Below are 15,824 nucleotides of genomic sequence, written 5' to 3'. Positions count from 1 at the left end.
CACTGGACGAAGGAACAAAATGACACACAACGCTCTGACTAGCAACTCAAGTTTAATCCTCCAGGAGCGAAATATATTTTTTTAGAATGTATAGTACCAACTTGCCCGAGCGTCTGCCTTTACCTTTGTTGAAGGCACCGTTTGGTGTAATGACGTCACACACCAGAACTAATTGGCCGATTCACTAATAAGCACCTCGTCTGATTGCATCGCATGTCACATATATTGCAGGCCATGTACGCGCTGAAGGCCTGTAGGAGGACGGAAATTTTCGTCGGAGGTAGATAGTTCCCGAAGACCTAGCTCGACGTGCGTAACAGGCCAGAATAAAATACGAACATCGAAGCTAAGCTACCATTACTGTGGGCGACACGTAGTTAGTGCTCCGGCATCTGCGCAGGAGAGGCAAGTAAGAGTCAGCAAACATGCAGCTATTGCAAGAGAGGATCAGTGCGCTCGGAAAACTGGTCGCAAGCGCGCTGCGCGACAAAGTGTGCATGTATCGGCTTTCTTCCTTCTTTGATGTCTTTTTTTGGGCTTCGCCTTTTGACGAAAGACAAAAATCCTGAGATCCCCAGATCCAAACGTACTTCCCCCAGTTACCGAGGGAAAACAACGTAGCCGCGAGCTACAAGCCATGCGTGCCGCAGAATCTGTCGCCGCAGTCCTCGTTAGGTGGTAGGCGTTCACTCAGTTTGAAAGCGGAAGAGGTGCAAGTGTGGCGTGTTGGTGAGTATTCATACTCAAGGAGCGCGAAGAAGACGGTGGAACAATGGAGCCAGGTATAATGTAAATGTTTGTTGGTGCCCCTGATAAATTAAAAAAGAATTATGCCAAGTGGCTGAAGGGCGGCACTTGCTAACTACCTCTCAATGCAATCAGATCTGCGGTGATGGCTCAGTGGTTATGGCACTCGACTGCTGACCCGAAAGACGCGGGTTCGATCTTGGCCGCGGTGGACGAATTTCGATGTAGGCGATATGCTGGAGGCCTGTGTACTGTGCGATGTCTGTGCACGTTAAATAACCCTAGGTGGTCGACATTTCCGGAGACCTTCACTACAGCGTCCCTCATAGCCTGAGTTGCTTTGGGACATTAAGCCATTCAACCCCAATAACCGAAACCATCAATGCAATTAGAATTTCCACTGATTATGTACCGTGTAAAAATCATTGCAGTTTATCAGATAGAGTTTGTATGGCAGGATCTATATATCAGCCAGAAAGGTCGCTCTAAAAAAATCAGGCATGAAAGTGCATAAAAATGTACTAACTAACGACTCCTGTACCCTCCTATCTTCCCATTTGTGAGAATGTGAGAAGAAAACAAAGATATAATACGGGGCGCAGGTGAAAAAACAACAACAACAACAGGGCTGTTTCTTGCAAGCAAGATCAGCGCGGGTGTGGGTTGAAAGAGGCATGTCGCATCATCAAAGCATTGAGGATATGTGCAATCATGAACACAAACGCTATGCCTGATAAAAAGGCGTTTTCATGCATCGCACTTGTCATCTTGGTTTTGTTGTCCTTGAGTTCTAAGTTATGTCGTTCTCTACCTGGTTAGCGCATTCAGTTATTAATCCGGGCGCGTATCGCCGGCTAATTTTCCTCGACGTTTTCCTGTTGTACGCCCTGCTTTTTTTAGGTATTGCTGCACGGGATCGTTCTTGGCGTCCGCATCGAAATTTGAGTGCATATCCTGGTGATTTCATATTTACTATTTGATTGATCGCTGAGCTGAGCCTATCGCATCTGTCCTCAAGATTTCAGGTGAGGGCACAGCTCGAGCCTCGAAGTCTACTGGTCGTCTGCTTGCGGCGTTTGCAGAAACACAAGGATCAGACGTGTCAATGCAAATGACACGCCGTCTACAGAAACTCCGCCTTTGGAAAAAGGCATCAAGGAATGCCGTCCACGAGAAAAGGAAACAGCCGAGGAAACTGTTTCAGTTTTCGGTCAAGAACAACTAGAAGCACTAAGCAACCAGGCAGCGGAGAAGCGCGTGAGAAATCGGTGTCGGTACCAATTGGCGCGGAGTGCAAGCTGGAATGCTGTAGTCGCGTTTGTGGCCAAAAATTGTTGTTTTGTTCGTGTATACTACACATGGGAAAATTACTTCTGAAAAGTAATTAAATCAAATACTAATTACTATCCCAAGATCGCGCGAATGCAAGTAAATTATGATAGCAATTGCTGGTTCCAAAAATAATGGAAATACATTAATTATTTTTGAAAATGATTAATTCCTTTAAGTTTACTTGTGAAGCTTAATGTAACATAGAATAGCGGAAAGTTGCGCTAGTAGGATCGAACTATACGTCATAGCGCTAAGGAACGAAGACAAGGGAGAAGAGGATAAGGCCGGCGCTATCTTTCAACTCAAGGTTTATTCACGCGAAAAAGGAAATATAGGTAAACAGGAACAAAGGAAAAGAATCAAAGGCAAGCTCACACAAGACTGTGTAATATTGGAAATTCGCTCTCTTGTACTGCGACGGAGGGAGTTCTTACGGACGTGCCGCCTGTCTTGTCCTCTTCTCCCTTGTCGTCGTTGTTTAGCGCTGTGATGTAACGCTTAATGTTAAGCTTATCACATAAAGAAAAAAACTACAGAGAATGTTTAGTACATTCGAATCTGAGCGAAAGCACGGATTTGTGCTACGTAGAAGACGACTGTGAGCAGGCAGTGCCGCGGGAGGGAGACGATGGAAGTTGATGAAGACGACGCTGTCCAATGCACAGCGCGAGAGTGTGGTCCAGTTTAACGCGAGGCGTGTTGGCTGTGGCGATAGCCTAGTGGTCTCGCTGGGCGGCCCTTAAAGGAGATCTGTTCGCACAGCCGCGGGCTCGACTGCCAGTGATGGATATTGATTCAATTTCTTTTCCGTGGTTTGACCTCTAACTCAGCTGAAGGGCAAATTTGCACAATCCACTATTGAGGCCCAATGCACCGTAGTGAAGGTTTCGCTTCAAAAAGCAGAAGACTGGACTAGCGATCCGTATCTTTCCCTTTACACAGCCAGGTATAAGTTCCTGTGCTCGCGTCGTTGTTAACTTGTCTCGGATGAACTGTCTATATTTTGTTTGCTTGCGCAAGCGTGGCGGCCAATGGTATATACTATATGCATGGTTTCAGGAAGAAGAAAACAGTTAATGTAGCGACTGTCATTGTGTTTGCCTCTTCTTGGTGGATTGTCGAGTGCTTGTGCTCATCGTTCACCGTACGAATATTTCACAATCATACGTTTTTCACCAAAGCACAGTTTCTGTATTCTTGTCCTTGAAATTTTTCGCATTGCTGTTTGCGCATATAATTTTACTCTTCTCAGTATCTCACTCATTGGCCTGAGTTGGATTCCCTCTTGATCTCGTAGAGGGAAATTTAGTTAATGATGATGATTGAAGGATTCTTGACGTCTTGCAGATTCGTTTTGCTCAATCACATTGCAAGAGGACACTTCTGGAGAGGTTAAACTTTTATAACAATTAAAAGCACAAAGGAGGATACAAGCAAGGAGAAAACATATTTACACTTGACTGGCTCGCAGTTCTAGGTGACGAAACCAGCCCTCGGTCCTGCCGAAGCAGCTGGTTTTAAAACCAATGTCCCCGCCCTCGGTGGGAGAATAACCAATCAAGTACTATACAAACATCCACCCAATAACTTATTGGGGAAAGGAAAATACCACAAATCAGCAGTTGGGGAAAGAATAACACAACCAATGAATGATTGGGGAAAGAAGGTAACTCATCGCGACACTGTACACATATGCACACTTTCCACCATCACGATTTCGGATAATTATGCTTTCCCGCTGCGAGCTTCGCGAACACTCGCTTTCCCAAGGTCCGGTTGCCGCCAAGTTCGAGGAACGCCATTTCAGCTCATCTGTTTCTCGTCGTCGCTCCTCATGCCTGCAGCTAGCGTGACAATATGTCAAAGCATGCCGCTGCAGACATGGTACAAAGAGCCACGCACTGTGGCGCGGGTCAGCCTCGCCGTACACACGTGCACACAGGATGCCGCCTAACGACTGAGTCCATGAGGGGAGTTTGACGTCTCCTGTAATCCCCCGCCATTCGGCGCCTCCGTTCTCCCGCTGGGTTCACTGACCCCTTTCTGTGCGGAGGGCCCAAGAAAAGGGACTTAATGGGCATTCCCATAAAGCGACCGGATGCAGCAAACAAAACACGGCACCGCGAACTTCACTCCTCCCAACCAAGAATGTCACACAGACACTTGTTGTCAGTGGGACATTAAAGTTCAGCCACGGTGTCCAACAACAAAAGTACATACGCACGCACACACACGTACGTCGGCTGTCCGGCCAGTCCACCAACACGCACACATGCGCCGGCTGTCCGGTCAGTACACCAGCACGCACACATGCGCGCACACAGCGGATATTTCAACCCGCACACACAAGGCTGGAGACCAATCTGCACATTCCAGAATTCACCATGTCAGATCGTTGCCCTAAACTGGCAGAAATTACTTCTAGCCGCCTACATCTCGAAACAAAACTTGTTTCTTTTGGGCTTTGTCCAGAAGACTGGTCCAAAATTCCGAATTATCCGGGACAACGCCGGTTCCAAAGGCTGCCGCCGCTATCAGATTAGTAGAGCGGACTGGCTCCCCGCGGGCTACGAAGATTGCTGCTGGCCTCGCGTCTGCATTCTCCACTTCTTTCAATTTTACATTTCGTTCAGGCCTCTCATCGGCTACTTCGCATGCAGTTTTGCAACGAGATTCAAGTAGCCCTAGCTCTTCGTACAACTGCCCAGAGACGTTCGCTTCAAAGAAAATCGTGCCGTCACGCCTTTTCTGACAACTGCCTTCACCAGCTTGCTGCCGCACTTCTGGCAATGAAACATACTGTGTCTCCTCCACGCTGATACCCACAGGGACAGATGCATTATCCCAATCCTGCAGTTTCTTATCAGCTTCGAAAACCATTGCAGCGAACAAACGCGCATTCCTTCCTTTCTCGGCATCAAATGCAGCCTCATCGCTCGTTGATAGCTCACAATCTGCTGCAGAAACTTTTGCAGCTACCGAATTGGCCTCAAGCTCTACCGGCGTCTTATATTTGTCTCGAATTTTGAAAGGCTTTTCCAAATCAGCTCTCTCAATTTCTTGATGTAGCCGCTCTCTTTCTGTCTGCTCTAACAGCGAGTGCGTCTCAGGTGTTACCAACTTCGCTACACCATCATCTACATCTGCTGCCACTGCGCAGAGTGTCAGCTCCGGCTGGCTAACCGATTCATCTTTGGCAGCCAGCTTACCTTCGCCTGCAAAGAGTGTTGCCACTATTCGTGCCTGCTCTACCTCTTCGTCGAGCATTACAGCTGCCCCAGAGTTTGCGTCAACCTGTTCTGGCCCAATGCTGAACTCCTGTTCACAAACAATGCACTCATGTGCCTCCTGGGTCTCCTCTATCTCGGCTTGCTCTGACAAGCAGCGCTTCAAAGGCGTGACTAACGCCCCTATGCCCTCGGCCATCTCTCCTGGCACGGCACACACGGTTGGGCCCTGCTGCCTAAACGCTGCAGCTTTCACACCTATAGCCATTGGCCCACAGGTCATTCTTAATACGGGAACATGCTGTTCTCGCTTCGATTTCGGACAGTCAATCATTAGATGCCCAAATTCCATGCAGTCAAAAGATTGAACTGCTGCCAATAACATCCCTCTATCAGATTTCGTTCCCTGGTTGAATTTAGATTGCATCTGTGCAAGTTTTATCTTTTCTCGTTCAATTTCGAGTTTCAACTTGCCAATTTCAAGCAGCTGTTCTGCCTTCTGCTCAGTCTCCAAACATCGCATCATGCCCTCCCGATCGTACCGCACGGCAGCCATCTCCCTTTTCCGTGCTATCATCTATAGCACGAAAACACTACACCGACATGGTGAATTCGGAGGAAGCAGAAAGGTCTCCTACCTCGCAGGTTGCTTTCCTCTGCCACGGTAGTCACGTCGCCCTGAGTGACGACAGCGGGCTCCTTGATGCGGATGAGTTGAGTTGAGCCCCGGCTCTCACAGCAGCTCGCTGACTTGTCCTGCCTCGTTTGACTTGCTGGTCTCCTGGTTCTTCTCTTGAACCTCAACGGGGACGCCTGGTTCCTTCCGCAGCTCACGGACTAGGCACCTCCACGACACGTCGGTCGCCTGGCTCCTTCAGCTCCTCGCCGACATGAGCCTCCTACGTCCCGTTGACAAATACCAGCAGTCTCTGAAGCTTTCAACGTCGCTCTATGACGCTGACGTTCCTCCTTTAGGACGTACCGCTCTGCAGCTGGTCCACCGACTTGATCCTCCGCCCCTCCGTCAGATACCTCGAGCAGGAAGACGTAGCAAATCCTGTCGACTGCGCCAGTTGGATTCCCTCTTGATCTCGTAGAGGGAAATTTAGTTAATGATGATGATTGAAGGATTCTTGACGTCTTGCAGATTCGTTTTGCTCAATCACATTGCAAGAGGACACTTCTGGAGAGGTTAAACTTTTATAACAATTAAAAGCACAACGGAGGATACAAGCAAGGAGAAAACATATTTACAATTGACTGGCTCGCAGTTCTAGGTGACGAAACCAGCCCTCGGTCCTGCCGAAGCAGCTGGTTTTAAAACCAATGTCCCCGCCCTCGGTGGGAGAATAACCAATCAAGTACTATACAAACATCCACCCAATAACTTATTGGGGAAAGGAAAATACCACAAATCAGCAGTTGGGGAAAGAATAACACAACCAATGAATGATTGGGGAAAGAAGGTAACTCATCGCGACACTGTACACATATGCACACTTTCCACCATCACGATTTCGGATAATTATGCTTTCCCGCTGCGAGCTTCGCGAACACTCGCTTTCCCAAGGTCCGGTTGCCGCCAAGTTCGAGGAACGCCATTTCAACTCATCTGTTTCTCGTCGTCGCTCCTCATGCCTGCAGCTAGCGTGACAATATGTCAAAGCATGCCGCTGCAGACATGGTACAAAGAGCCACGCACTGTGGCGCGGGTCAGCCTCGCCGTACACACGTGCGCACAGGATGCCGCCTAACGACTGAGTCCATGAGGGGAGTTTGACGTCTCCTGTAATCCCCCGCCATTCGGCGCCTCCGTTCTCCCGCTGGGTTCACTGACCCCTTTCTGTGCGGAGGGCCCAAGAAAAGGGACTTAATGGGCATTCCCATAAAGCGACCGGATGCAGCAAACAAAACACGGCACCGCGAACTTCACTGCCTGTATCTAGTTCAATGAACTAAATAGCTTCAAATTAAGCCAACACCACACACACGCATCACTACCTCATGAACTTGTCATTTAACACATGCGCCGACCTTTAATTCATATTAGAAGTCCTCTTTGCAATCATTATCATTCCAGTCACTCACGCACGTGACGTCACGCGTCACGTGGACTTTTAAACACAACGCCGCTGGGAGGACGCCTCGTTTTCTGCTGAACGGTAGCCTCAATTTTGTCTCGTTAAAGTAATCGCTAACGTAGATGGAAATTTCGTAAGCGTGTCTGATACCATGCTATTTTCATAGATACTCTGCAGGCTAAGCGCCATGAATATCTTTTATAGAACATAATCATGATTTCCTACAGAAAGAAAAGGAGTATACTTTAGCAGGTGGCAGGTAGTTATGTAGTGTACGCTGAAAAGGTGCCAATGAAGAACTGCATCGGCACAGTAAAAAAAAAAGAAAGAATGCTTGACAGTCTCCGGCTTCCCACCACTACCCAATCGCCGCAGCTTAACATCCCGTTTATTAAACTGTCAACCGTTGTTGTTGTTGTTGTCTTCTCTGAAACAATGGCACATACCCACGGTTGGGGATTGGCCAGAGTGCTGCAGATCCAAACAGGAGAAAAATTCATCCAGACTTATCTCAAGCGGTTCATTAATAAAAGCTGTCACCATTTCCGGCACTGTTTTGAATGTCGTCATCTTCATCAATTTCCATCTGCGCTCAAGTGAGTCCATAAGGAAGAAAACGTGGGCTTTGCGTGTGCGGGTCCAAGGTCGAAAGAAAGGGAGACCAAATTTTATTGGTGCCTTCGGAGAGAAAAGCATACAACAGCTTTATGTTACCGGTACTCACCTATGAGGCAGAAACATGGAGGCTAACGAAGAGGGTTCAGCTTAAGTTAAAGACAACGCAGCGAGCTATGGAAAGAAAAATGGTAGGTGTAACGTTAAGAGACCGGAAACGGGCAGAATGGGTGAGGGAACAAGCGCTGGTTAATGAATCCTGGTCGAAATCAAGAGGAAGAAGAAATGTGCTTGAGCAGAGCACATAACGCGAAGGCAAGAGAGCCGGTGGCCGTTAAGGGTAACAGAGATTTCAAGACAAGGCAAGCGTAGTAGGGTGCGACAGAAAGTTAGTTGGGCGGAAGAGAGTAAGAAGTTTGCGGGGGTACGGTGGCCGCAGCTGGCAAAGGACAGGGTTAATTGGAGAGACATGGGAAAGTCCTTTGCCGTGCAGTGAGCGTAGTCAGGCTGATGACGATGATGATGTGATTACACGTGTGGTTCGCACAGGTCAGGGGGTCCGGGGAACCATTTTTGTAAACCGTGGTTCAGGCATGGTCGCTCAAGTGTCGCTGAAGGGGAAGCTCTGTGTGAGCCAGCCTCATCTCGCACAGAGTTCAGGTTCGTACGCTTGGCCGGATTGGTGGAAAAACAAAAGACGCGAGGAAGCGCCCTTTCACGAGCATGCATCACATCAGACAGGACAGCGAAAGATTTGAACCACGAACTTCAATTATTGTTATTTTGAATGGACTCAGCAAAAATAACTAATGCTACCACATTGTCAACAGGTGATGGTAATTAAGCGAATTTCAAATTTTAAGCGAGTGAACCGTATGGCAATTGGCCTCGTGCCCAAAATCCTGCGCAGAAAACGTCAGCGACGTGCACAGGATGACTGTGACGTAAACATTTCAAGGCAAATCTCGCCGAGATAAGGTGCCAAAACGGAATGCTTTGGATGTCCGGCGTGTACGTTTTTACGGAAGTTCATGGCCCCTCTTAGCGGTCGGTGTCCTCGAAAAGACGCTAGGCCGACAAAGGAAGGTAAAGTGCACCAGCCCTCTCGTTGACTTCCTTGTCTCGAAGAATTTGAGTGTAGTCTGCGCTGATAGGGAAGGGTGTTTCGTGGTGATGCCGGATATCACTTTTGGAGAAAAGGCTGCAGCTGCCATCAATAAGAACTTCAAAAGAATTGACTTCAATAGCAAGGAGGTTAAAGAACACGCAGTTTCGTTATTGTTAGATCACAATTTGGAGAAGCTGGCGAGTTCCGTGAAGAAGTCAAAGGGGGGGCAGTTAGCGGTATTTTTCACTGCAAAGACGCACAAAACCGGCATGCCCTTTCGTTCCATTGTGTCAGAGCGTCATACCTGGCAGCGCTTGGTCGCCCTATACCTGCAAGAACATCTCACGTCGTTGGTTGTCCAGGATCCCTTCGTGATACCTAATTCGGACGCTGTGGTCAACCTTCTGAGAACCATGAACCTTGGACAGTTTGGTGTTTTTAGCATAGACGTTGAAGATTTGTATTATTCGATGCCTCATGAAGGATTAATGGAAAGTGTTAAAGTCTGTATCACGGATGACAATGATGAAGTCGCCTTTATGGGCAGATGCGGTGTTTCAGTAGAGTCCTTCATGGAAATTCTTTCTTTCTATCTTTTCTCAACCGTCGTCCGATGGGAAGGAGGCTTGTTCATTCAACGTACAGAGGTTTGCATCGGTTCGTGCGTAGCCCCCATACTTAGTAACATTTTCCTTGCACAGGTGGACCGAAACATTGAACTTAATTCACCAGGTTTGGTTAAAAAAATTTGCAGATATGTTGATGACTACCTTGTGTTTTCATATCAGTGTGATATAACTCATAGCATACCTGTCATTTTGAACGTTTTTAAAGAATGCAGCTCAGGTTTGAATTTCACCGTTGAGTCACCCAAAGAAGGGGTGCTACAGTTCTTAGACTTGTCGTTGTCCATGTGCAAGGATCACATTTGCTGGACTTACAGCCCCCGTTCAGCCAAGGCCCTTCTTAATTTTGCTTCGGGACACTCAAAAATCGTGAATAATGGTATCGCGACGTCCTGCATTAAGGCAGCCATCACCAAATCGTGCATTCACTCCTTCCAAAAGAGCGTCTCTGCACAGGTGAACAGGCTCAAGGAATCAGGGTTTCCCATGCATGTCATCTAGATGACGTGCGGCAAACTAGTGCGCTGGATTAAAAGGGCACAAAAATCCCAAGACGTTGGAAGGGAGCGGCATAAAGTCGGCGTGGTGCCCTACGTGCATAGAATGGCACATGGGTTAAAGAAGGTAGGGAGCCGCTACGGCGTCCAGGTGGTTTTTTCCGGGCCAAGCAAGCTGAGCAGTTTATGCTCTCAGATACGGAACAGGCAGGAAGGTGTTGGAGATAAGCGAAAAAAGCGCGGATGCACCGTTAGGCACCGCGCCCCGTTTGTTCCCTGCAGCTTGGGTGTAGTGTACAAACTACCGTTGTCCTGCGGAGCTGTCTATGTAGGACAAACGGGGCGATGCCTCAACGTTAGGCTTGGTGAACACCGTAACTCCCTAAAAGATCATTATGGCAATCTTCCTGAGCATTGCCGGGAATGTAGCAAAAAAGAAGAGCAGAAGGGGAAAATTTGCAAACCGATTTTTTCTAGTACCGTCATACTTTTCAGACATCGAGATCAGCGTGTACGCGAGATAATGGAGGCATACCATATTAGGAAATGTCGGAATCCGTGTATCAGTGAGCCCTCTGTTAACTTGGCAGACTGTGAAATCGATTTTTTAGCCTCAGCGTTGCATTGAATTCCTTTTTTGATAACGGTTTTTTTAACTGATCTTCCACAGCGATGAGTGGCGCCTGATGCTTCAATTTCAATTTTTTTTTCCCTCTGACTTGGTCTTTCGAGGAGGGACTGTTTGTCGTTGTTTTAGTTTTTTGTTTTTAAAGTGACTACCTTATATTGCGCGCGTCAGCAATAAACCTCAGTTGCGAGTTAGCGCTTGTCTGCGTCGTTTACTTTCCGTCCCGTGTGTTCCCTGTGCGCTATTTTTTACATCATGAACCCTCTTAGCGCAATTCTTTCCATCGTTTGGGCCAGGCAAAAATGTCGTACATTGATTACACAACAAACCTTATTCTGAGCAAGACGGTTGAGGACAATCCAGGTCTAATCGCTGGCGCGGTTTGTATGTCGCCTTTCACATGGCTGCTTTACGCATATACTATGTATAGGGCATTTCACCTAAGCTTTAGATAATTTTTAAAAATAGGCTTTTTTAGTTAGACGACAGCTTTTTCGACATAGCACTGTCAGCAGTGTAGTATATCAGAACATAGCTAAGACATGCTAACTAGCAGGCTGATTTCCCAACATTAAATAGTTAACTTCTAACTATTACTCTTAGGCTCCTTAATCACTGAGGGGCGCGCAGCCGACCGTAATGAATACCAATATCAGTTTTTACAATTTCGAAAACGCGGTTACCCTCGGCCATATGTCGACACACTCACTCATTAGTGCACTCATATCGCCTGACTCACACTCGCGGATGTGAGCGTGAGTGAGTGGTCGTGTGTGGGAGTGGACATGAGTGTGAGTTCTAGTTAGCGGATGTGAGTGTGAGTGGTCATGAGTGTGAGTGAGTGGATGTGAGTGTAAGGAGAGATGAGTGTGACTAGAGATTAGTGTAAGGGGACACGAGTGATGAGCCGATGTGATGGTTTATGATTTATGGGGGCTTAACGTACCAAAGAGTGGCTGTGAGTGGCTGTGAGTGGTAGTGAATGGGCGTTAGAGTGAGCAGATGTGACTGGTGAGTGAACGCGACAAAGTTTGCCACTTTTGTTTCTCGAGGATGGTGTCCGCTCAGCTATTTTCGTTGTTGACAGCTGACCAAGCAACTATTGACTCCCGAGCGCACTCCAGACAGCATATGACACAATTCCGGTGTCTTTGGACGACTAAAGCAAAGGATTCCGTTGGCGTGGCAATAGCAATCTTCCGTAGATGTGTGCCTTACTAGCTCACCGTTGCCTTGGGCCCAAGATCCTCGCTGGTGCAATGAGACTCTACGGGATGTCTCAGATCCTTTGATGGAATTTCGCTTTGCCACGACTAGGAAGGTAGCTAGGGGTAGCTGGAGAAAGAAGAATGACTGTGTAAGAACCAGCAAAGAAAAAAAAATGAGGCCAACGTGACCCGAGGCGCCCCGCATAAGGTAATGTGCTCCCATACTTCAGCAGCGGAGGGATACGCGGTTTCAATCGGCGCACTATAGATGTACAGTACATGCCGTCTGCTTCACGCCCGTAGACTGGTCCAAAATCGGGCCCGCTACGGGAGGTGGGTGGATGTATCCTTGTCTGCCTGCTGCGCGCGGCCGTTCTCCGCGCTTTACTTGCGTTTTCGCAGTCTTTTTTTTTTTTTGCTGTTTGCTGCATGTTGAAATTTGTTGCGCTGCTGGTCAACAACGGTAATAGCAGGGCTGGGCGAATGTACGGAGAACGGAGAAGACATTTTTCCTGATTTTATTGACACACGTATCATTCCAGTTTCTTTCACTCTAAAAGAGATATTTCTCAAACTAATCTGCATGTCTATGTTACAGCATTCCTCATAATACAACTAATATGCGTCGACGCACCACGGGCGTTAAGTTTATCTCAAACGGCGCAGCTGACATTTCTGCACATCGTTTCATGCATCATTCACGCAATACATGTGCGGCCATTCCCACGGAATATTCACGCAATAAAGAAGGTTCAGTCTGTGCACAGTAAGTGCTCGCAATTTAATGCGTACACGATGTACCTTGCAATCGTCATCATCCTAATCACCAGCCTGTCTACGGCCACTGCAGGGCAAAGGCCAAGTTCGACTACCTTGGGTGCTTCAACGTACACTGACATCGCACAGTACACTAGCCTCTAGCGTTTCGCCTCCACCGAAAAGCGACCGCCGTGGCCGGGATCGAACCCTCGTCTTCCGGGTCAGCAGCCGAGTACCATAAAGGCTTAGCCACCGCAGCGGTTGGTGGGCTGGTTGTGACGACGCCACGCCACTGGGTCACGTGACCTGGGTGGACCACCTAGGTTGTTTCTCCGGCGGGCGGCCACATTGGCCACCATACGCCACCGGATTTTTCGCTCACAACGCCGACTTTCTGGGTAACGGTGCCTGTAAAGCTATCGCGGTAAGAAAATCTCTGTGAATGCAACTGAATATACTATAGCAGAAGCCGCGTCAATCATGAAAACGTGCACAATCAATGCTACGCAATACACGCAAAAAAAAAAAGCGGCAGGTCGTACGTGTCCATGTAAAAGTGTTAATACTTAGTTCAAGCAAGCACGGGATGTTCCGCTTGTCTCAACTCCGTAACGAAACTGCCCTTCTCTGGGCTACACACAACCAATGCGCTCTCGGAAACCGTCACTCACAGTGCTAAGGCGGCGCGTCAGGGAGGGCGCGCCGACGACGAAAACACTTTTTGTGCAATGTGATAAGGTGGCGAACGAGGACCTAGAGGGATTAGTACGCGCACTTCCTGCAGTACAAGTGGAGGTCCCTTGGAGCTAGGTGATGTGCAGCAGAAGCGAATTCGCAGCCCCATTCGTTGCTGGCGACACTGCAGTGACCGGGCACCCATTTCGAGCGAACAAAACACGAGCGTTGCGCGAGGCGCTCGATGCGCTCGCAGATCGCGCACAAAAGCTGCAAACCACGTGCACTGCTCTCCAGGCTTCTGAGGTCGGCCCAAGCGGCGCAATGTAGGTTCACGTCTGCGCGGTTCCAACGTGCGTCTTGTTCCCCAGGGGGAAAAAAAGAACTTACTGCCGTCCTAAATAGAGACAATGAAATCTTCATATTAGACACCGCACCGCAAATCGAGTCTCCCTCCGACGCGCTCAGTTATCTCGGCGTGCAACACCAACACGGCGATTAAGAGTGTCCTGATTTGATGGTGTTGATCTTATTTATCATCAGTTCTGGTAATTCGCCCACATCCAGACCTGCATCGATGACAGCAAGCATACACAAGTTCTGCAGCGTTGGTGCTAAGTGCAACACGTGCAGGTCCGTCAGCTTCTCTACTTCCTCAGAAATGCCCTCGAGATGCTCTTCGTCCTCACGGCTGGGTGGAGGCCCGAATCCACCGAAGACCAACACCCTTTCTCCAAGCACACAGCAGCCGGGCGAGTGCCTAGCAGACGGGCCTGATCCACTTGGTGTCACTTCAGTCCAGCACGACTTTTCAACGTCATACTTGTGCATGTCTGAAAAGTATGTGTGCCGCATTTCGTTGTAGCCGCCGAAGATATACAGCTCTCTCTCGTACACGAACGCAGAGTGGCACTCGCGTCCCTCCGGGGCCACGCCTTGCACTTGTGGGCGCACCCACGTCGCAGTGGTCGTTTCCAGATAGTATAAGGAATTGTCATAAGGGTCGTCTGGTCGGTAGCCTTCTAGGTTGCCACCCCAAACGTACATGCGGGTTCCGATGGCGGTGGCCGTGTGGCAGTAGCGCCCGAGGGGGGCCTCTCCGCTGGTCGGGACTCGATGCCACTCCAGGGTCTCGAGGTCCAAAAAATGTACAAAGTTCGATGAATCTCTGTCCATGCCACCAAATATGTACATCCGGTGACCAAGCACACAAGCCGAGTGGTCGATGTCCGCTGCCGGGATTTCGCCGCTGACATCCGGACGGCTCCATGTCATGGCTTGGGTATCGAAGCGGCATAGACCGTTAACCGCTGGACTGATGCGCAATTCGTCCCACAGGTAGGCGCACTGGCCGTAGGCTACAACGCTATGGCAGTCAAAGCTAATCGGCCCATCACCGGGTAGCGACTGAGCCGGCACGAAATCGCACGCTGTCGATGCCGGGTCAAAGGTGTACACGTCGATGAGGCACCCTGAGTTTTCATCACCGCCTGAGAACCAGGCGGTGTAAGAGTCGAAAGAGTAGATTTTCCGTTCGATGGTGACAGCATTGTGATTAAGGCGTCCTTGAATGCCATTTAACCTCAGCGTCCACATTTTGCAATGGCAACCAGTTCTTACGAAAGTTGAATCGGGCCTCTTTTCTTTACAGCTATCGGGCGCATGCTGAAATGAAAACTAGTAGGCGTTGTTCGTTTTTCTTCAGGTCTTAGTTTCACCGAGTGAGCTGCTCGTGCGCCGTCTGCCGGAATCACGGTGTGGTCGGCTGTGTTCATATCTGCACGGGAAAAAGAGAGGAGGAAGACGTGATGGAAGGCTGTCTTCGGGAGAGTGCCAGGCGAGGGGAAACGCTCTGCACTGCGGGCAGTGCATGCGCATGCGCGTGCGAAGGCGACGCTTATCGTATTCCTCTTCACCTCCATTGAGCGCATCGTTCTGTGTGATGACGTGACGCGTGAGAAATATTTATCCACTTGACTAATGAACATCTTGTCTGATTGATTTGCATGTAACCGCTATTCGGGCCCTGTGCACGTGCACTACTTCAGGCGGGCAGGATATTTCGAACGGAAGAGAACAGAGTCCGCGACGACCAGTAGCTGGATGTGCGACTAAGGGCAGCAGAAAATACAAACACCAGAGCTAGGCTTCCATTTGTGCAACCGTGAAGTAGCGTGCAAAACGCATTTGAAAATCTGGCTGCAAACGAAAAGCGCACCAAGGTCGCTCAAATCACGTGATTCGTGGGCACGTATAACCGCTATCTTAGAAAAAACACGAGCCTTAAACCATACGTGCCGCGAATTTTGTCGCTGCAGTTC

The 15,824-nt window shown here is 48.8% G+C and overlaps 1 protein-coding gene across 1 annotated transcript; it reads right to left on the bottom strand.

The window, feature by feature from the left end:
- Window positions 1-346: 346 nt before the first annotated feature.
- On the bottom strand, window positions 347-15,099 carry LOC149335111 (kelch domain-containing protein 3-like). The gene is made up of 2 exons (XM_089553878.1): window positions 14,549-15,099; window positions 347-392 (listed from the first exon to the last, which is right to left on the bottom strand). Exons 1-2 carry the CDS (start codon window positions 15,097-15,099, stop codon window positions 347-349), a joined length of 597 nt encoding a protein of 198 aa, XP_089410004.1.
- Window positions 15,100-15,824: the final 725 nt, after the last annotated feature.

Source organism: Amblyomma mixtum, chromosome 7 (assembly GCF_055824585.1).
Source record: "Amblyomma mixtum isolate Tamu chromosome 7, ASM5582458v1, whole genome shotgun sequence".
Taxonomy (NCBI): Eukaryota; Metazoa; Arthropoda; class Arachnida; order Ixodida; family Ixodidae; genus Amblyomma; species Amblyomma mixtum.
This window is presented reverse-complemented; position numbering and strand designations above follow the sequence as displayed.